General features: G+C 48.5%; 1 protein-coding gene across 2 annotated transcripts in view; it reads left to right on the forward strand.

The window, feature by feature from the left end:
* Positions 1 to 20,081, forward strand: part of MYLK (myosin light chain kinase) — a 121,025-nt gene extending 100,944 nt beyond the window's left edge. The window contains exons 22-32 of one of the 2 annotated variants that reach the window (XM_069982454.1): positions 6,390 to 6,692; positions 7,700 to 7,732; positions 8,221 to 8,314; positions 9,504 to 9,707; positions 10,568 to 10,785; positions 12,638 to 12,761; positions 13,941 to 14,093; positions 14,538 to 14,661; positions 14,961 to 15,090; positions 17,192 to 17,320; positions 17,401 to 20,081. In XM_069982454.1, the coding sequence (XP_069838555.1) occupies positions 6,390 to 6,692; positions 7,700 to 7,732; positions 8,221 to 8,314; positions 9,504 to 9,707; positions 10,568 to 10,785; positions 12,638 to 12,761; positions 13,941 to 14,093; positions 14,538 to 14,661; positions 14,961 to 15,090; positions 17,192 to 17,320; positions 17,401 to 17,654 (1,766 nt within the window). In that variant the 3' untranslated portion in view covers positions 17,655 to 20,081. The remainder of the gene's footprint in view (positions 1 to 6,389; positions 6,693 to 7,699; positions 7,733 to 8,220; positions 8,315 to 9,503; positions 9,708 to 10,567; positions 10,786 to 12,637; positions 12,762 to 13,940; positions 14,094 to 14,537; positions 14,662 to 14,960; positions 15,091 to 17,191; positions 17,321 to 17,400) is intronic. The other variant, XM_069982453.1, reaches the window with a different exon arrangement.
* Positions 20,082 to 23,205: the final 3,124 nt, after the last annotated feature.

Genomic DNA, 23,205 nt, shown 5'->3' on the forward strand with positions numbered 1-23,205 from the left:
GACCCCCCCACCCCCCACGCACTCCTGTAATCTAAGCCCTTCACCCTCCCCTATGTTGTATTGTAGTGGAGACAGTACTTCCGTAGTGGTGGTGCCTGTGGCGGGAGGGATGGCGTCCCAGGCGTAGTGGATTAGAAAAACCCGACACTCACCAAGTGAAGTATTGCCTGTTTATTATGTGCAAAACATCATAAGGTACAGGAGGACACGTTTCGGCGTATAGCCTTCAGCGGTCTCCTGCGGCCTGAGCCCCCCAGACCTGGCAACAGGACCCTTCAGTCCCCTGCAGCCTGAGCCCCCCAGACCTGGCAACAGGACCCTTCAGTCTCCTGCGGTCTGAGCCCCCCAGACCTGGCAACAGGACCCTTCAGTCTCCTGCGGTCTGAGCCCCCCAGACCTGGCAACAGGACCCTTCAGTCTCCTGCGACCTGAGCCCCCCGGACCTGGCAACAGGACCCTTCAGTCTCCTGCGGTCTGAGCCCCCCAGACCTGGCAACAGGACCCTTCAGTCTCCTGCGACCTGAGCCCCCCGGACCTGGCAACAGGACCCTTCAGTCTCCTGCGACCTGAGCCCCCCAGACCTGGCAACTAGACCCTTCAATCTCCTGCGACCTGAGCCCCCCGGACCTGGCAACAGGACCCTTCAGTCTCCTGCAGCCTGAGACCTCCAGACCTGGCAACAGGACCCTTCAGTCTCCTGCGACCTGAGCCCCCCGGACCTGGCAACAGGACCCTTCAGTCTCCTGCAACCTGAGACCTCCAGACCTGGCAACAGGACCCTTCAGTCTCCTGCGACCTGAGCCCCCCAGACCTGGCAACAGGACCCTTCAGTCTCCTGCGGCCTGAGCCCCCCAGACCTGGCAACAGGACCCTTCAGTCTCCTGCAACCTGAGACCTCCAGACCTGGCAACAGGACCCTTCAGTCCCCTGCAGACTGACATTCAGTGCCCTGCAGCCTCGGACTCCCACAGCTAGATTCCATCATTTTAATACCAATACTTCTCTAACCTGAGCCCCCACATGCCAGCAGCTTAAATGGGGATTCATTGTAGCACTCGACAGGTTAAATATTTTTGCACATACAATCACTTGTCTCCTCTGCTCTCTTCCCTGCCATTGTTGACAGCTCTTTGTCTAGGTTACCGACCACCGCCGTGCTCTAAAAGCAGTGGTCAGGCTGATATAGCTATATGTATAGAGATATTGGGGGAGATTTATCAAAGGGTGTAACATTTTGACTGGTGCAAACTGCCCACAGCAACCAATCACAGCTCAGCTTCCAGCTCTGGTGAAAGAAAAGCTGAGCTGTGATTGGTTGCTGTGGCCAGTTTACACCAGGTGTATATTTACACCCTTTGATAAATCTCCCCCATTGTGTATATATACTGTATAGTATATAGATATATACACAGAGATGAGCACAGAGGTGGTCGGTAACCCAGGACCTAGACAATGAGCCGTCAGCAATGGGTGAGAAAGAGCAGCATATCAGGGGAAGGAGACAAGTGTGCTAAATGAACTTGAAACCCTACATGTATAACTATATTAGTTGAGATGGGAATACCCCTTTATGGCCCTTGGCTGCTTACAGCCTGAGCCCCCCAGATTAACCCTCTAGACCTCTTCACCCTGACCCTCTATTCTGCAGTGTGAGACCCCTTAGACTGCCCCCCTCGCCCTTGGCTCTCACAGCATCCCCCTGCTATCCCTCTGCAGTTGCTTTATGAGCTTTGTCCGGGGGGGAATAATTCCCCAGCTTTTCTAGATTCATGAATGGTAACAGGGCAGCGACTGTTTCCCTGTATAGCCAGGGAGATTAGATGGGACGGGGTCCGGGCTGAGATCAGGGGCTGCTCCTACATAGTCGTCTTATAAGGGTTGAAGTGGCGGAATTCATAATAAGAGATTTCCTGTTGGGGACAAAAGATATGACGTTCAGGCCCCGATCCTGGCAGCCAACATGTTAAATCAACTTAAAGGGAACCTGTCATCACTTTCATGCTGCCCGAACCACAAGTCATCAGGGCAATCCCCAGGGCGGCTTCTTCCTGTCCCACCAGCATTGATTGATAGAGCTCTTACTGTTTGGGTTCCAGAGCTGCACTCACTATTCTGCTGTTATATCATGGCTTATCCTCCAGTCACCTCCAGAGCTGCGCTCACTATTCTGCTGTTATATCATGGCTTATCCTCCAGTCACCTCCAGAGCTGCATTCACTATTCTGCTGTTATATCATGGCTTATCCTCCAGTCACCTCCAGAGCTGCACTCACTATTCTGCTGTTATATCATGGCTTATCCTCCAGTCACCTCCAGAGCTGCACTCACTATTCTGCTGTTATATCATGTCTTATCCTCCAGTCACCTCCAGAGCTGCACTCACTATTCTGCTGTTATATCATGGCTTATCCGAATAAAATACATGCATTTATTCTGCTGGACTGCACACAATTCCATGCCGGTTAGGAGGGGATTACCTTTGGATTCTGGTTTCTTTGTGAGTTTTATGGACTCTACTGTATAACACTATAATAAGACTTGTTATAAAGAGCGCGGCTGCTGCGATCTGAGCTGATATTTAAAGTGATTGATGGTCGACAAAGTTCCTCACGACGCTGAGAATCCCTGTAATGGAGGGAGGGGATGATGACTATCTGCAGTTCCTAATCATCCCCTCCTAGTACAGGCCTGGGAACCGACGTGACCATCAAGAAGAAAGCAGGAGATTATCACACACAATGCAGTTTAATAATGCATTATTATATAGATTATAATATAAAAGACATGGGAATATAGTATATTATACATCAGATTATAACATATAACACACTATTAAACATCAGTTTATCATATATAACACACTATTATACATCAGATTATAATATATAACACACTATTATACATCAGATTATAATATATAATACACTATTATACATCATATTATAATATATAATACACTATTATACATCAGATTATAATATATAATACACTATTATACATCAGATTATAATATATAATACACTATTATACATCAGATTATAATATATAATACACTATTATACATCAGATTATAATATATAATACACTATTATACATCAGATTATAATATATAATACACTATTATACATCAGATTATACCATGTAATACATCAGATTATAATATATAATACATCAGATTATAACATATAATACATCAGATTATAATTAATAATAAACCATTATACATCAGATTATAATATATAATACACTATTATACATGTATAGATTATAAAACATAACACTATAATTCATTGAATTATACCGTTTCCCCAAAAATAAGACATCCTCTAAAAATAAGGCATAGTTGAGGATTTACAGGATATCTTAAATTAAATAAGGCACCCCCCAAGCGTAAGACCCCCGCCGCCACCAGGGTTATGTTAGTTTGTAATGACAACTACTGTACAGTTTATGATAAATGTTATTTATTGTTTTGTTCAACAATAAGAGTGAATTCTTCATGGAAAAATAAGACGTCCCCTAAAAGACACTGCCTTATTTTTGGGAAAACACGGTAATATGTAAAACATTACATTATAATATATAATACATCAGAGTATTTATATATATATACAGTATGTTTATATATGTATATATATTGCTAGAAAAAATAAAGTGACCCCTCAGATAACCCCTCCTAGATGCGAATGAATAAAATCTTCTCCGTGATACTTTGTTCTGTACAAAGCTGGATGTGCTGACAACAAAATCCCACACGTCATCACTGGGAATCCCGTGTATTACCCAATGGCGGCCTGGATTTGGCGTCACACACAAAATTACAGTGGTAACCCCCTCCAGGCTGATCCAATTTGATGCAATGTCCCTATACCAAGTGCCAGTGAGGCTGAGTATTGTGTGTGGCCTCCACCTGCCTGTATGACCTTCCTACACCACCCGGGCATGCTCCTGATGAGGTGGCTGTATGACCTCCCTACACCGCCCGGGCATGCTCCTGATGAGATGTATGACCTCCCTACAAGGCCCGGGCATGCTCCGGATGAGGTGTCTGTCTGTATGACCTCCCTACAAGGCCCGGGCATGCTCCTGATGAGGTGGCTGTATGACCTCCCTACAAGGCCCGGGCATGCTCCGGATGAGGTGTCTGTCTGTATGACCTCCCTACAAGGCCCGGGCATGCTCCTGATGAGGTGGCTGTATGACCTCCCTACAAGGCCCGGGCATGCTCCTGATGAGGTGGCTGTATGACCTCCCTACAAGGCCCGGGCATGCTCCTGATGAGGTGGCTGTATGACCTCCCTACAAGGCCCGGGCATGCTCCTGATGAGGTGGCTGTATGACCTCCCTACAAGGCCCGGGCATGCTCCTGATGAGGTGTCTGTATAACCTCCCTACAAGGCCCGGGCATGCACCTGATGAGGTGTCTGTATAACCTCCCTACAAGGCCCGGGCATGCTCCTGATGAGGTGTCTGTATAACCTCCCTACAAGGCCCGGGCATGCTCCTGATGAGGTGGCTGTATGACCTCCCTACACCACTCGGGCATGCTCATGATGAGGTGGCTGTATGACCTCCCTACAAGGCCCGGGCATGCTCCTGATGAGGTGTATGACCTCCCTACAAGGCCCGGGCATGCTCCTGATGAGGTGTCTGTATGACCTCCCTACAAGGCCCGGGCATGCTCCTGATGAGGTGGCTGTATGACCTCCCTACACCACTCGGGCATGCTCATGATGAGGTGGCTGTATGACCTCCCTACAAGGCCCGGGCATGCTCCTGATGAGGTGGCGGATGGTCTCCTGAGGGATCGCCTCCCAGACCTGGATTAAAGCTGCCGCCACCTCCTGCACAGTCTGTGCTGTAACGTGACGTTGGTGGATGGAGGAGACATGATGTCCCCGATGTGCTCAATCGGATTCAGGTCTGGGGAACGGGCGGTCAGTCCATAGCTTCACTGCCTCCATCTTGTAGGAACTGCTGACACACTCCAGCCACATGAGGTCTAGCATTGTCCTGCATTAGGAGGAACCCAACCGCACCAGCATATGGTCTCACACGGGTTCTGAGGGTCTCATCTCGGTACCTAATGGCAGTCAGGCTACCTCTGGCAGCACATGGAGGGCTGTGCCCCCCCCCCCCCCCCTCCCATTGCTGACCCACTGCCAAACCGCTCATGCTAAAGGATGTTGCAGGCAGCAGATCGCTCTTCACCGCGTCCTGCTGTTCTCTGGCAAATGCAAAGCGTCCTGCCCGGTGTTGGGCTGAGAGCACTACCCCCATCTGTGGACGTCGGGCCCTCATAGCATCCACATGGGGTCGGTTTCTAACCGTTTGTGCAGACACATGGACATTAGTGGCTGCTGGAGGTGATTTTGCCGGGCTCTGGCAGTGCTTCTCCTGTTCCTCTGAGCACAAAGGCGGAGGTAGCGGTCCTGCTGCTGGATTGTTGCCTCCTTCGGCCTCCTCCATGTCTCCTGGTGTACCAGCCTGTCTCCTGGTAGCCCCTCCAGCCTCTGGACACTACGCTGACAGACACAGCAAACCTTCCTGCCACAGCTCGCATTGATGTGCCATCCTGGATGAGCTGCACTATCTGAGCCACTTGTGTGGGTTGTAGAGCCATCTCATGCTACCACGAGTGTGAAAGCACCACCAACATTCAAAAGTGACAAAAACATCAGCCAAAGAGCATAGGTAGTGAGAAGTGGCCTGTGGCCCCCACCTGCAGGACCCTCCGTTATTGGCTAAATGCCAATAATTTCCACCGGTTGTCAATTCTATTTGCACAGCAGCAGGTGACAGTGATTGTCAGTCAGTGCGACTTCCTAAGTGGACTGTTTGATTTCCCAGAAGTTTGAGTTAGGGTGCCTTCACACGTATCGTATCCGCGAAATCCGCTGCAGATCCAGTGCCATTCATCCCTATGAGAGCACATACTCGCAGCGGGATTGACATCCTGCTGTGAGTTTGTGAGTTAATCCTCCGCCGCCGAGAGCATACATTACCTAGCATACAAGAGCATGTGAGGCTCCCAGCTCTGGTCCCGCTCAGCCAATGAGTGCTGCCTACAAAATCCTTGTAGTGTGAAGTATAATGGGGTTACATACACGCAACCCCTTTAACCCCCCGCAGCCCGTGGCCCGGCGCATACATTACCCGTCGGTCCCCATCAGCCAATCAGTGCTGCCTGTGCAAACTCGCAGTGTGAAATCGCTGTGAAGGTACCCTTACTTGGAGTTATATTGTGTTGTTTAAATGTTTCCTTTATTTTTTGAGCAGTGTATAATATCAGAGTATAATATATATAATACATCAGAGAATAATGTATAACACTATATTTCTCCCTGATCGGTGAAGGATGTTCCATAACTCCTCTTATTTCCTTGCAGATAAGCCCGACCCTCCGGCGGGTCAGCCATGTGCGTCTGAAATGAAAGGCTCGGCCCTTACCTTGTCGTGGTACGGACCGACCTATGACGGAGGGAGCGTGGTACAGTCCTACACAGTGGAGATCTGGGACTCTGTAGGGAAGACGTGGTCTGACTTGACGCAGTGCAGGAGCACCTCCTTCAATGTAGAGAATTTACTACATGACCGGCAATACAAATTCCGGGTACGAGCCACCAATGTGTATGGAACCAGCGAGCCCAGCCAGGAGTCCGACCCGGTGGCCTATAAAGATAAGGAAGAAGGTGACCAAGCTACATCCATGTATACACATCATCTATATGCCACAGCAGTGCACACAAATCATATCATCCCCATCATCCTTATCCTGCTGTCTACTCTTCATAGCACACAATGTATCATGACTTTATCATCAGTCCCATCATCCCTGGCCCCAGGAGCTGACACTCTAATCTCCTATCACACACAGTGTATCATCACTCCCATCATCCCTGACCCCAGGAGCTCACACTCTAATCTCCTATCACACACAATGTATCATCACTCCCATCATCCCTGACCCCAGGAGCTCACACTCTAATCTCCTATCACACACAATGTATCATCACTCCCATCATCCCTGACCCCAGGAGCTCACACTCTAATCTCCTATCACACACAATGTATTATCACTCCCATCATCCCTGACCCCAGGAGCTCACACTCTAATCTCCTATCACACACAATGTATCATCACTCCCATCATCCCTGACCCCAGGAGCTCACACTCTAATCTCCTATCACACACAATGTATCATCACTCCCATCATCCCTGACCCCAGGAGCTCACACTCTAATCTCCTATCACACACAGTGTATCATCACTCCCATCATCCCTGACCCCAGGAGCTCACACTCTAATCTCCTATCACACACAGTGTATCCTCACTCCCATCATCCCTGACCCCAGGAGCTCACACTCTAATCTCCTATCACACACAATGTATCATCACTCCCATCATTCCTGACCCCAGGAGCTGTGACTCTAATCTCCTATCACACAAAATGTATAATCACTCCCATCATTCCTGACCCCAGGAGCTGTGACTCTAATCTCCTATCACACACACAATGTATCATCACTCCCATCATGCTTGACCAGTGCTGCCTGTCATTCTATCCTGTGGTTACATACTATAAAACCAGACCAGTAGGTCGCACCAGTAGTCTGTGACTAATACAAGAATTGTTGTACTTTGTTTCCTTCTCCTTTGTCGTTCTTTACATTGAGGATGATGATTTCTTTCCACAGTACGTAAAGATGAAGCCGAAGTTTCGGATGATGGTGAGTTCTGGAGTTTACTTACATAAATATATATTCAATGTCTGGATATATTAGAGGTTATATGGAGGATGGTGATGTCATTCCTGTTCGATATATTGTGTATTTGGAGATGAGTGATGTCACTCCTGTATGATATATTGTGTATTTGGAGATGAGTGATGTCACTCCTGTATGATATATTGTGTATTTGGAGATGAGTGATGTCACTCCTGAACGATATATTGTGTATTTGGAGATGAGTGATGTCACTCCTGTACGATATATTGTGTATTTGCAGATGAGTGATGTCACTCCTGTGAGATTTCATTTATATTTGAGAGGTTGTGATGTCACGCTCATAAGTTATATAACCTACATTTAAACATTAGTGATGTCACTCCTGTAGGATATACACCATATGTGATGTCTGTGCAGCAGTTCTGGGACGACATATGGCGGTAGCTGATCTAGGTGTAGATTTCATCTCATTGCCTCCTTCTATTCTGCAGAGGACAAGCAGACAGAACCGGAATACAGGAACGTTGTAATAAACACCGAACAGAAGGTGGCCGACTTCTATGATGTTGAGGAGCGTCTGGGAACGTGAGTAATAGCAATGTCTGCAGAGAACTTATTCTGGGAAGTGTCCGCTTTATACTGGGCTCTACAGTCATTTCTTGTCAGTCTACAAGACAACAATTAGCAGAATAGTGAGTGCAGCTCTGGAGTATAATACAGGATGTAACTCAGGATCAGTATAGGATCTATAATGTAATGTATGTACACAGTGATCCCACCAGCAGAATAGTGAGTGCAGCTCTGGAGTAATGTATGTACACAGTACCAGTGGAGGTGAGGTGTATGGATCCTGTAATATGGGGGAGAGCTGGATGTGTGATGTCGGGACTGTTGTAGCTGGTGGGTTGCACATTTCTCTGTCCTTCGTCTCTTTCCTTCTTCCTCCCTCAGAGGACGGGATTAGACGTCGCACATTGATAATAATAGTTTATGAGGATGCAGCTTCATATTTCAGGCTCGGCTCCTGGTGCTGGGAAGTCCCCGTTTCTCAGTGAATATTTTTCAGCTCTTCTTTATGGGGGATCATGTATCTGGCAGCGGCAGCTCAGGGCGATCACAGTCTTATCGGGATTTAGGGATAATCGGTGAATGACCCTTATAGTGATGGGATCCATCAGCGGCTTGTTACTCTGTGTCCATCACGGCCCATCAGCCGCTGTGCGGACATGAACTGACACGTCCCGGTCATGCGATGTGTCCATGGCGGCCGTTCATGTGCAGAGGTCTCATAGGGGGAGATGAGGAACATTATGGGCGACTTTACAGCTCCTACAGCTTTTTCTGTTGGCGTTTTTCATTGCATGCTGGGAGTTGTAGTTTCACGACAACATTATTGTAAGATCTTATTTTTCTTTTAAGATTTTTATTTTTCTTTTAAGATTTTTTTTTGTTTCATTTCTTTCAACCATCAGTTTCCAGGGAAAGCTGGATGACTTCCAGCATGGTAGTTGTATAGGCATCTGAGTGGGAACCATACCAGGGATGTGGTGATGTGTCCATTCAGGAGTCTGGGAAAGCTGGTTGTCCAACCTGGGCATTCACTCACACACCAGCTTTCCAGGATCAGCTGAATCTCTGAGTGTGAGGATGTCTGAGCAGGTGTCAGGTCTGCTCTCATGGTCGGGGGTCATCCTCCACCGTCTCCTTGGGCTCCGGCGAGCCTCAGATGTCAGATCCCGTATCTGCACTCTATGAAATGTTTCTCTTCTTACAGGGGGAAATTCGGACAAGTGTTCCGCATCGTGGATAAGAAAACGAAGAAGGTATGGGCCGGAAAGTTCCTCAAGGCCTATTCTGCCAAGGACAAGGAGAGTATAAGACAAGAGATCGACATCATGAACTGTCTGCACCACCCCAAGCTGGTGCAATGCATCGACGCCTTCGAGTCCAAAAGCGACATGGTGATGGTGCTAGAACTGTAAGTGACCCCAATTCCTGGGACGTGGTCATGTGACTAAAGCTGTTTTAGGGCAAATAAGAACAATGTACTCCCCTCCACACACACCCACACTCTCACTTTCACTTTATTACCCTAACCCCTCTGATTCCCAGGAGAGACTGGTTGTCATGTTCAGGGACAGGTTCTGTGTGATCTTCTTTGTACAGCGCTGCAAAATATGTGATTGCTATATAAATAGATAGTATAAATACCTGTATGTGTATATTTAATAGACCTGTGTATACTGTATGTTAGATATGTATTATAGACATGCATGTATGGTAGATAAATGTATTAAAACATGTATGCAGGTATAATAGAGGTGCATGTATGTATGGTAGGAGTGTATGTGTGTATGTATGGCAAGCGTGTATGTATAGCAGGTATGTATGTATGTATGATAAGTGTTTATGTATGTATGACATGTGTGTATGTATGACAGGCATGTGTGTATGTATGACGTGTGTGTGTGTGTGTGTGTGTGTATATGTTTGTATGACCGGTGTGTATTTAAGGCAAGTGTGTATGTGTGTATGACAGGTGTATATGTATGTAAGGCAGGTGTGTATGTGTATGACAGGTGTGTATGTAAGGCAGATGTGTATGTATGTATGACAGGCATGTATGGTAGGCATGTGTGTATGTATGACAGGTGTGTATGTGTAGATAGATGGATAGGAGGCGTGTATGTGTGTATGGCAGGCTTGTATGTATGTATGGCAGGTGTGTATGTAAGTATAGCATGCGTTTATATGTAGATGGGTGTATAGCAGGTGTGTATGTATGTATGAATATTAGGCACATATGAGCCCCTTACGCCGCCTCTCTTTCCCCGGCAGGGTCTCTGGGGGGGAGCTCTTTGAGAGGATCATTGACGAGGACTTTGAGTTGACGGAAAGAGAAGTCATCAAGTACATGATGCAGATACTGGAAGGCGTTGGCTACATTCACAAGCAAGGCATCGTCCACCTGGACCTCAAACCCGAGAACATCATGTGCGTCAACAAGACTGGGACCAAGATCAAACTCATTGACTTTGGCCTGGCCAGAAGATTAGGTGAGGGTCCATTCCTCTGTGCTGCTGTGGAGGCTCCAAGACACATACGCTGTAGTGACAGCACGCCACACTATGACCAGATCTGGGGTGTGATGCACATTAAGAGGTTTAGACCACAGAATCTGGTTCTGGAGAGTCTAGTGGGCAGAAAGACCCAATTTACACAATGCATCACCGATGTGCTGACCGCCAGTCATGGTTATCACCTTATGCTTATATGTCCTGTGCTGACCGCCAGACACGGCTGTCACCTTATACTTATATTTCCTGTGCTGACCGCCAGACATGGTTATCACCTTATACTTATATTTCCTGTGCTGACCGCCAGACACGGCTGTCACCTTATACTTATATGTCCTGTGCTGACCGCCAGACACGGCTGCCACCTTATACTTATATATTCTGTGCTGACCGCCAGACACGGCTGTCACCTTATACTTATATGTCCTGTACTTACCACCAGACATGGCTGTCACCTTATACTTATATGTTCCTATGACGTCTTGTCCCCCCATTCTCCTGTGCGTACCCGGACCCCTCCCCATAGGATCTCAGTAACCTCTTTTATGGCCCATAAAGCAGCGCGCAGTCCCATGTAAAGTCCCTGTAATCTAATCGGAGGTGCGATCTTCCTTCAGGGATGCTGGGCTCGCTGCGCTCTTATTATGGTTGGGAATTCTTCCTTAAGTAATGGGATTTGATTCCTGCCCTTTTTTGGTCTTCTTAATGTCTCATGTAAACTTCATTTCAGATAAACCGTCTGCGCAGAGTTCTGCTCTGTTAACTCTTCAGGGGTCTGTGCGGAGCTGGAAACAGGGCTCAGAGGGGGGGTGCGGAGCTTCAAGATTTGGGGACATCACTGTAGCCTACATAAAGGTGAAAGACAACACAACATCCAGGATAACAGTCATCTTCACTCATCCGCTGTGCAGAGCCAACCGCAGCTTAGTGGGGGGGTCATGTAACATAGAACATTACTGTCACCTACATAGAGGGTGAAAAAAGCTGCATGGCTGATACCAGAGAGTAATAGATTGTATATACCTGTCCTACAGTCACCTCCCCCCCCAGCCTGACATGGCTGATACCAGAGAGTAATAGATTGTGTATACCTGTCCTACAGTCATCTCCACCTCCAGCCTGACATGGCTGATACCAGAGAGTAATAGATTGTATATACCTGTCCTACAGTCACCTCCACCTCCAGCCTGACATGGCTGATACCAGAGAGTAATAGATTGTATATACCTGTCCTACAGTCACCCCCCCCCAGCCTGACATGGCTGATACCAGAGAGTAATAGATTGTATATACCTGTCCTACAGCCACCTCCCCCCCAGCCTGACATGGCTGATACCAGAGAGTAATAGATTGTATATACCTGTCCTACAGTCACCTCCCCCCCCCCCAGCCTGACATGGCTGATACCAGAGAGTAATAGATTGTATATACCTGTCCTACAGCCACCTCCCCCCCAGCCTGACATGGCTGATACCAGAGAGTAATAGATTGTATATACCTGTTCTTATTTATGTCCCAACTGATAGTGAATGAGAGCGATAAATTGGCTCCTAACTGGTCAGAATCAGAGCAGAATCGGTTGTAAAGCAGAGTGATTGGCAGTCGTGCTGAAGTATCCCAGTACACCCCTGGCGGAGGACAGTCGCCCTGTATCTGCTCTGTATATTTGGGTATTAAAAACTAGTTTCTTAAACAACAAAGTAAAAGTGATGTTTTAAACCAGAGGGCAAAGTGGGTGTCATTTGTGAGAAACAATCTCAGGTTAGAAATAAAGAAGCAAATCAATTCCTCCCAACTAGGCCTGGATTCTAAAAAAACTTTTATTTTGCAGAAAACACACCGAACCTTAAAGTTTTATTTGGGACCCCAGAATTTGTGGCCCCTGAAGTGATCAATTACGAGCCAATCGGATACACCACTGACATGTGGAGCATTGGAGTCATCTGTTACATTCTGTAAGTAGGAATCTTCCCAGCAGTGAAGGGGTTAATGTGTATGGCTCCATAATGTCCTGTGTGTCTCTGGGCAGAGAGGTGAGCGTGCACTGACAGGGGCCGGGGTCTGCACCTGCACATTACACACAACAAGTATCCTCTGCATATGGATCCCAGCCCTGCAGAGAGTGACAGACAGGAGGGGTCATTGTCCTGCTCGCCACCAGCTGTGTACACAGAATGAGAGATACTACCGGGGATCCTTTATTCTTAATGTCAGGATATCGCCACCTAGTGTACAAAGTGTATGCTGCACAGTGGAGGCTATTGGCAAAACATCCTGGGTATAAAGCTTGGTGTGCCACATAACATTAGCACCCAGCTAGTATCGCATCATTCATGCAGGCACTCACTCAGGTGCTGTCACTCTTACAGGCACTCAGTCAGGGGCTGTCACTCTTACAGGCACTCAGTCAGGGGCTGTCACTCTTACAGGCACTCAGTCAGGTGCTCTCACTCATACAGGCACTCACTGTCACTGCACCAATCCTTCCAGCAGGGGCCTCACCATATCACCTGTTACTGCAGCCAGGTTGTAACCTGTCCTCTTCCCGTGGTGGACTCCATCACTGCCGCTGTCACTTCATGTGGTCAGGTAGCGCCATATGGTGGCCTCTTTATGCTGCTGCAAGTTGTTGAGTGCAGAGGAGGAAGCCCATGATCACAATGGCCAGGAAGACTATGCAGCTCCAAATAATAGTCCCTGTATAATGTCACATAGTATAGTGGTGATATAGGGGTCTGTACCTGTCAGTGACTATATCTGTGCTCTCCCTAATATGATGTCACATCTCCTACTAATGACATAAGGGTCTGTACCAGTCAGTGACTGTATCCATGCCTCCCCCCCAATATGATGTCACATCCCATACTAATGACATAAGGGTCTGTACCAGTCAGTGACTGTATCCATGCCTCCCCGCCCCCCCAATATGATGTCACATCCCATACTAATGACATAAGGGTCTGTACCAGTCAGTGACTATATCCATGCCTCCCCCCCAATATGATGTCACATCCCATACTAATGACATAAGGGTCTGTACCAATCAGTGACTATATCCATATATCCCCCGTATCCCTGTCATACTGATGGTATATAGGGCATTAAACCCCTATTAAATTCCCCTTCTTTTACAGGGTGAGCGGTCTGTCCCCGTTTATGGGTGATAGCGATACTGAGACTTTGGCCAACGTCACCTCTGCGACCTGGGATTTCGATGACGAAGCTTTCGATGAGATTTCAGAAGAGGCCAAGAACTTCATCAGCAGCCTCCTGAAGAAAGACATGAAGTGAGTGCCCCCTCCCGGTGCCAACAGGGGGATCGGGGGACTCACTAGGGGGTTTGGTTTTCACTAGCGAAGGATACCAGGGATATCACCATCCCTCTCTGGTCTCATAGTGACACATTGTACAGGTCCCGTCCTCCAGTCACATCCAGAGCTGCAGAGCCCTTCTTGTCAGAAGACTACAATTTATTTTAGAGGCTCAGACATCATTGGGCCAGGAAGTAAACCATAGGCAGCCAGCACAATTGTGAGTGCAGCTCTGGAGGTGACTACTATAAGGCATAATATAACTCAGCATTTAGAGATTATATGAGCTTACTCTGATATTTAATTATATATTGAGACTGAAGGGGCCCTCTCCTTTATATTGTTAGCTTCAACTTCCAGGATTTGGGAGAGGTCGGAGTGGTCGGTGACCTCACTCGCATCTCTTCCATTTCTCCTCAGGAGCCGCTTGAATTGTTCCCAGTGTCTGCAACACACCTGGCTGCTACAAGACACCAGCACCATGGAGGCCAAGAAGCTGTCCAAGGAGAGGATGAAGAAGTACATGGCGCGGCGGAAGTGGCAGGTAATATGGCAGCTGCTGGCCGCCACATTATATATATGTATGTGTGTGTGGTGTATGGGGGAGGGGGAGTATACACATACAGGATCCTGCTGCAGCCCTGGTCAAGTTACATCCTCAGATCGGGTTCCTATACTTCTGCCACATGGGCCCTTCCCTTCCTTGCTCATCTGGGGGCCCCTGTACTTGCTGTACTGCACAGGTTCTCTTTGGGTGTCACTTATTATAAGTTGGGGTGAGGGCATTCCAAGGTTACCACTGAGAATTAGTAATAATCATGAGGTCTCGTCTCTTTCCTCCAGAAAACGGGAAACGCTGTACGAGCTATCGGGCGACTGTCGTCCATGGCCATGATTTCTGGGCTGAGCGGCAGGAAGTCGTCTGGAAGTTCCCCGAGCAGCCCCTTGTCTACAGAGGCAGAAGCCAATGAAGGTGCGGGCCGGGTGTAAGGACTGGGGGGGACACAGGAACATACCCCATCATTTTATCATCTGTGCACACTGTTAGTGCAGGGATGGGGAACCTATGGTCCTCCAGCTGTTGCTTAGATACAATTGCCATCATGTCTGGACAGCCAAAGGCAGCAGCTGGGGGCCTGAGGGTTCCCTATCCCTGTGTTACTGCATTTTCAATTACATGTAGAGGTTAAAATTTGAAAAGTCACAATCCCTCTAAAGCTGGTCCGATACATATGGCAGCTGTGCACGTCCTTCATGTGGTCAGTGTCAGTCTCCTCTAGCAGTGATAACAGAAGGATCGGGCAGCTGAAATCCCATATGCCTGATCCTTCTCTCCCCTCACAGTCATGGGAGAGCTAGGAGGGCCGGCTGATAATGACAGCTTTGGCCAACGTCCTCTATTGTGTATGGGGGCCGTAACAGCTGAGAGTTTGTTACAATTGTTGAAAAGTCTATATTATATAGTTTACCTGCACTGATACATTGAAGCAAACTGTGTGGGCGGGAGAGGGATTCTGCGGCTGAAATATTTGCCCCATGTTCACCATGGATATTTCCATCAGAAAAATTCATATATGTAATAAAAAAATCGTGCACGCTTGAATTTTAGGAATGGATCAGCCGGTCTGAATAGGCTCATCTGTGTCCTGACAATCCACACAGAAACGCACCAGAAAGTGACCTGTAATGCGTGAAAGCCTGTGCTGTACAAACTACTGTGCAGATTCCCATTGAGGATAGTGGGACGCAGATTTACAGTGGATTTCATACAGATTTAGGCTGGGTTCATACTACGTATATTTCAGGCAGTATTGTGGTCCTCATAGCAACCAAAACCAGGAGTGGATTAAAAACACAGAAAGGCTATGTTCACACAATGTTGAAATTGAGTGGATGGCCGCCATATAACGGTAAATAACGGCCATTATTTCAATATAACAGCTGTTGTTCTAAAATACCAGCAAATATTTGCCATTAAATGTTGGCCATCCACTCAATTACAACATTATGTGAACAGAGCCTTTCTGTGTTTTCAATCCACTCCTGGTTTTGGTTGCAATATGAGGACCACAATACTGACTGAAATATACGTAGTGTGAACCCAGCCTTAGGCTGCGTTCACACTACGTATTTTTCAGTCAGTATATGTATATTTCAGTCAGTATATTTCAGTCAGTATTGTTGTCCTCATATTGCAACCAAAACCAGGAGTGGATTAAAACACAGAAAGGATCTGTTCACACAATGGTGAAATTGAGTGGATGGCCGCCATTTAATGGCAAATATTTGTTGTTATTTTAGAACAACGGCTGTTATATTGAAATAATGGCCGTTATTTACTGTTATATGGCGGCCATCCACTCAATTTCACCATTGTGTGAACAGATCCTTTCTGTGTTTCTAATCCACTCCTGGTTTTGGTTGCAATACTGACTGAAATATACGTAGTGTGAACGCAGCCTAAGGGGGACATTTATTAAGTCCGGCGTTTTCTGCACTGGACTTAAAAATCTCCCCGCAGCTCTGCCGGTACAGAGATTTATGTAGAGGCGGACTGCCTCTACATAAATCCCGTGCGCACTGGTGCGCACGGCAGGAAACGTACGCCAGCTGAGGGCTGGAGTAGGTTTCCTGCGAGTCCGCGCCCCCGTTCCGCCTCTTCTCCGCCCTCCTGGCGTACCAGGCCGAAAGTGCCAATTTGCGAATATTTTATTTGCAAAACGGCCATTTGCAAATAAAATTATACGCAAATCGGCAGTTTTCGCCGAAAAAACAGATTTGCCGCTTGATACATGTCCCCCTTAGTGTCGTGTGAGCATGGCCTAGTAAGAGGATTGTGTAGACTGGGGACAAGTGTAACAAACCCTCAGCCATTATTAGTTTCCAACCACTGACAGGAAGCAGAGATCTTGGATATGGTGGGACATTGAATCTCCCATCTCAGATCTTCATGTTACGATATCTGAGCTGCCTGTGCAGAGCTGGGGCTTTGGTGCAGTCTCCATTCCTTGGTGGGAGGATCTAACATGGTGACATTGCTGTATATGTGCGGCTAACACTGATGTGTCTTACAGAGGACAACCAGGCTTTCCTGGAATCTGTATCTGAGGAGCGACCTCCCACCAAGCCGGTGTTCACTAGGACCATAAAGGACATGGAGGTGGTGGAAGGCAGCGCTGCCAGATTTGACTGCAGGATTGAAGGTAACTTTTGGGGTCCCATGGCGGTTGGGATGTATTCCCTCTGTATGGACCAGTGTGTGTAATGACCCCGCATTTTTCAGGTCATCCTGATCCAGAGGTGATCTGGTATAAGGACGATCAGCCCATCAAGGAGTCGCGTCACTTCCAGATCGATTATGACGAGGACGGCAACTGCTCCCTGACCATCTCTGAAGTTTGTGGGGACGACGACGCCAAGTACACCTGCAAAGCCAGCAACAGCCAGGGGGAGACAAGCTGCACCGCTGATCTCCTGGTGGAAGTGATGGCGGAGGAGGAGGAGGAGGAGGAAGAAGAGGAGGAGGAGGAGGAGTGAATCAATATTCTGTATGGGACAATTTTCTAGCCACAAACTATAATGGGACTATGAGGGTGCCACCTGAACCCCAGAAAGACACTGAAAGAAGCTGGAAGCCCTACTCCACCCCACTGTCTTCAGACCACGTCCTCTGCCGGTTATGCCCTATACCCGGGGAGTTTTCTCACCGCTCACTCAGTATATGCAGAATAAACACTCTGATCTGTCATAGAGAAGGGAACACGTGTCTCTAAGAAAGCAGAACCCCCCCCCAACTACAAACATATTGAGGAGGGGGAAGACGTGACCGGCAACGATACCATGTGGTGGGTGGATGGGGGGGGGCACATGTGCTGGTGTGAACGGAGCCGATAGAAGTGGGTCTGAACAGTGCAGAATTATACAGTGTAGTGTGAATGGGGGTATATGGGGTGGGATAGAATGTAACAACAGGGATCACATACATTGTAGTGTAAAGCCTACAAGATACAACAGAGTAAATACAATGTAATGTCTATGGAGAGATCCGTTGTAATGTGAATGGATGATATAGAGTAGACTAGAATACACAATGCAGTATAACTGGGGTGGATGCAGTATAACATATATGGGGGTGATACAGTGTAGCATATATGGGGGATACATGTTAGTATGAATGGAGGGGATACAGTGTTGAACACTTAGGGTCATACACTGTAGTGTGTCAGTGGTTGCACCCTTGTAGTCCGCACCCCCCTGTCTATCCCTTGTTGGGGGGCTGGTGATTTAGGACCCCTCTTATACTCCACCTGATCCCCCGGGAGGCTTAGCCGCAGCCTCCGCTCATGGGGGGCACCCCCCTCTGATCAGCACAATCTGCTCTGTGCAGGAATATGGAGGACAGAGGGGTGGGCGCTTGCTGCCTGGGGTTACAATGCACAACCCTGACCCAGCCAGGCATGCTGAGAGTTGTAGTGCTCCCACAGTTATGTACAGTCCTGTCCCCCACCATGCAGATGAACATAGAGTCTTCCTCCTCCTGCCTGGCCGGCTATGATGAGGGTTATGGATAGGATATGTCAGGCTGCTTCCCTGCTTACACTTTGCTTGCACCATACTAGCACCTTGTTTTATTTTCTGGGGATATAGTATCAGGCGCTGTCAGTGGTGCCGGCGTGGACGTGTTGTAGTGTCGCACCGCGTGTGTGTGTCTGTGTGTAAATCTGTGTCGTATTCTCAGCGGTGATATATGGGCTCCATGGACAGAGCCGCTCCGCCTTCATCTTGTAATGACCCCCTGACCCGTACACTGTCGTCTCCTCGTCTTAGGTAGCACAAAGAATCCACACAAGGATTCCCACCTTAATTCCTTTGGAGAATGACCTCACATTCATCACCACCTGCCCACCGTGAACGGGGACCTGGACCCCCTCGTTCATGGGGTAAGTCGGGGTCCCAGCAGCTAGGCCCCCCCCTCTTGTGTCTAACAGTGAGTCGGTGATACATAGTGACGTTACCTCAGCAGGACTGGGAAGTTGGGGTACAATATACAGGACGCCATGTTCATAAAATACAAATTGTTTAAAGGTCCGGCGTCCAGTCTCCTGTAAATGAGGCTTCATCTCAGTATGTTTTTGCAAAGTATCCAGTGTAGACAAGCCTCTGTGGGCTCTAGGGTCCCTCCCCTCTGGTATCACAGCTCCTCCCCTCTGGTATCAGGGCTCCTCCCCTCTGGCATCAGGGTTCCTACCCTCAGGTGACAGGGTCCCTCCCCTTGGGTATCAGGGCTCCTCCAGTGCCATGGCTCCTTACCTCGGGTATCATGGCTCCTCCCCTCGGGTATCATGGCTCTTCCCCTCGGGTATCATGGCTCTTCCCCTCCAGTATCATGGCACCTCCCCTCTGGCATCAGGGCTCCTCCCCTCTGGCACCAGGACTCCTTCCCTCTGGCATCAGGGCTCCTCCCCTCTGTCATCAGAGCTCCTTCCCTCTGGCATCAGGGCTCCTCCCCTTCGGTATCAGGGCTCCTCCCCTCTGGCATCAGCGCTCCTCCCCTCTGGTATCAGGGCTCCTCCCCTCTGGTATCAGGGCTCCTCCCCTCTGGCATCAGCGCTCCTCCCCTCTGGCATCACGGCTCCTCCCCTCTGGCACCAGGACTCCTTCCCTCTGGCATCAGGGCTCCTCCCCTCTGGCATCAGGGTCCTCCCCTCTGGCATCAGGGCTCCTTTCCTCTGGTATCATGGCTCTTCCCCTCTGGTATCATGGCTCTTCCCCTCTGGCATCAGGACTTCTCCACTCTGGTATCAGGACTTCTCCCCTCTGGTATCAGGGCTCCTCCCCTCTGGAATCAGGGCACCTTCTCTCTGGCATCAGGACTCCTCCCCTCTGTTATCAGGGCTCCTCCCCAATGGTATCAGGGCTCCTCCCCTCTGGTATCAGGGCCCCTCCCCCCTGGTATCAGGGCTCCTCCCTTCTGGTATCAGGACTCCCCCCCCTCCCCCTGGTATCAGGACTCCTCCCCTCTGGTATCAGGGCTTCCCCCCCCTGGTATCAGGACTCCTCCCCTCTTGTATCAGGGCTCCTCCCCCCTGGTATTAGGGCTCCTCCCCTCTGGTATCAGGACTCCTCCCCCCCCTGGTATCAGGACTCCTCCCCTCTTGTATCAGGGCTCCTCCCCCCCTGGTATCAGGGCTCCTCCCCCTGGTATCAGGGCTCCTCCCCTCTGGTATCAGGGCTCCTCCCCTCTGGTATCAGGGCTCCTCCCCTCTGGTTACAGGGCTCCTCCCCTCTGGTATCAGGGCTCCCGTTCTCTGGTGTCCTCTGCTCTGATGGTCGTTGTTACCCACAATTCTATTATAAGGCAGTGAAAACCTGTAATAACAGAAGCCATAATAGCAGCCATGACAGTTTCTTTATGGGAGACTGGACGATCCCTCCATGTTATATCCTAAACCCAACATAATAGTTTCTTGCGATGCAGAGGGGGTTAATAAAGTCCTGTCAGCCGGGCAGCTCTGTAGTCGCAGATTGTCGCTGTATCCGTGGACGGAGAGAAATTTACAGTGTACAAAGCTTTTCTCACATCTCCATACTGTACTCATTGTGATGTTGTGATGAGATGTACTCACCTCCCTGCACTCCTCCTCACTCCTCCCTGCCTCTGGTTACTGCCTCTTTATGGCTCCATCTGTTCCCCTTCCATCTTATTCCTGTCTCCTCCTCTTCTTTCTTCATCCTCTTTTCTTCTTCCTCCTGCTTCCTATTTATAACATTCATGTTCCCCTCCTCCACCTCCTCATCTTCACTTTCATCTTCCTTATCCCTCTTGCTTACTCTGTGCTCTTCTCCATTACCTTCCTTCTCACCCACCAGCTTCTTCCTCCTCTCCCTCTATCCTTACTACTTCCACTTCCTTACCACCTTCTCCTATTCCCTCCCTCCTCATTCTTCTTCATCCTTCTTCCTCTTTCCTCTCCTTTACTTCCTCTTCCTTTCACCTGTTGCTGCTCTACTTTCTTCTCATCTCTCTCTCTCCCTTAGTTCCCCACTTACTTCCTTCTTGCTCCTTACTTCTCCTCCATCTCTTCTTTAGTTCCCCCTCTTCCTCCTCCTACCTTCTCTCCTAGTTCCCCCTCTTCCTCCTCCTACTTTCTCTCCTAGCTCCCCCTCTTCCTCCTCCTACCTTCTCTCCTAGCTCCCCCTCTTCCTCCTCCTACCTTCTCTCCTAGCTCCCCCTCTTCCTCCTCCTACCTTCTCTCCTAGCTCCCCCTCTACTTCCAACTCCCCCTTCCTTCTCTTCGATCTCTCCTTCAGTTCTGCCTCTTACTTCTCCTTCTCCCTCTAACTTCCTCCTTCCCTTTCCTTCTCTCCTTTAGTTCCCCCTCTTACTACTTCTCTTCCTCCTCCTTCCTTCTTAGTTCCCCCTCTTACTTCCCCCTCTTCCCTTTCTCCTCCTTCCTCCTCTCCCTTGGTTCCCCCTCTTACTTCCTCCTTCTCTTCCTCCTCTCCCTTGGTCCCCCTTCTCTTACTTCCTCCTTCTCTCCCTTGGTCCCCCTTCTCTTACTTCCTCCTTCTCTTCCTCCTCACCCTTGGTCCCCCCTCTTATTTCCTCCTTCTCTTCCTCCTCTCCCTTGGTTCCCCTTCTTGCTTCCTCCTCCTTCTCCCATTTGATTCCCCTTCTTGCTTCCTCCTCCATCCACTTCTTGCTCCCCTTCATCCACTTCTTGCTCCCCTTCCTCGTTTGTTCATGTCTGACCATTGACGGAGATGAGAACACTACAGGTGTGGTTCGTCACATTATGAATAAAGTCTCGCACGACGCATGCTTCCTATACCGGAGACCTCCAGGTGTCTGTATCTTCTTTTATGTCACATATGAAATCTTTTATCCATAGACTGATACATTGTAACAATCCTGCATATATGAGGTCAGGAAGACTGTAATGTTCTCATTCACTTCCAGCAAGCAGGACCCTAAAAACTGTATGTCCTGCAGGAAGTGGTGTATTCTCTCCAGTCTGACACAGTGCTCTCTGCTGCCACCTCTGTCCATGTCAGGAACTGTCCAGAGCAGCAGCAAATCCCCATAGAAAACCTCTCCTGCTCTGGACAGTTCCTTAAATGGACAGAGGTGGCAGCAGCGAGCACTGTGTCAGACTGGAGAGAATACACCACTTCCTGCAGGACATACAGCAGCTGATAAGTACTGCAAAACTAAATATTTTTTTATAGAAGTAAATTACAAATCTATAACTTTCTGACACCGGTTGATTTAAAAGATTTTTTTTTTGATTGGAGGTTAAAGGAGAAGTCCGGCAAAGTGTTATATTACCCCCCCAAAGTTATACAAATCACCAATATACACTTATTACAGGTAATGCTTATAAACTGCTTTTTTCCCTGCACTTACTACTGCATCAAGGCTTCACTTCCTGGATAACATGGTGATGTCACTTCCTGGATAACCTGGTGATGTCACTTCCTGGATAACCTGGTGATGTCACACTCTGACTACCTGAGCTGTGCGGGCTGTGGCTGCTGGAGGGGATGATGGCAGGGGGACACTGAGGGACACAGGGCACTGGAGGGACACTGAGCATCCCCCTCCCAACATCCTCTCCAGCAGCCACAGCCCGCACAGCTCTGGGAGTCAGGGTGTGACATCACCATGTTATCCAGGGAGTGACATCACCATGTTATCCAGGAAGTGACATCACCGTGTTATCCAGGAAGTGACGTCACTGTGTTATCCAGGAAGTGACGTCACTGTGTTATCCAGTAAGTGACGTCACTGTGTTATCCAGGAAGTGACATCACCATGTTATCCAGGAAGTGAAGCCTTGATGCAGTAGTAAGTGCAGGGGAAAAAGCACTTTATAAGCATTTCCCATAATAAGTGTATATTGGGGATTTGTATAACGTTTGGGGGAGCAATACTATACTTTAATAAAAAATTTTGCCAGACTTTTCCTTTAAGTTGCTGATGAACTCACTGTGATTATCCCTCCCAGCATTACACAGAAGCTACAATGTAGCAGATACAGCCTGCCAGGGACTTGTTTACATCAGCTGTCTCAGAAGGGGGGGGGGC

The sequence above is a fragment of the Dendropsophus ebraccatus genome, chromosome 9 (assembly GCF_027789765.1).
Source record: "Dendropsophus ebraccatus isolate aDenEbr1 chromosome 9, aDenEbr1.pat, whole genome shotgun sequence".
Lineage (NCBI taxonomy): Eukaryota > Metazoa > Chordata > Amphibia > Anura > Hylidae > Dendropsophus > Dendropsophus ebraccatus.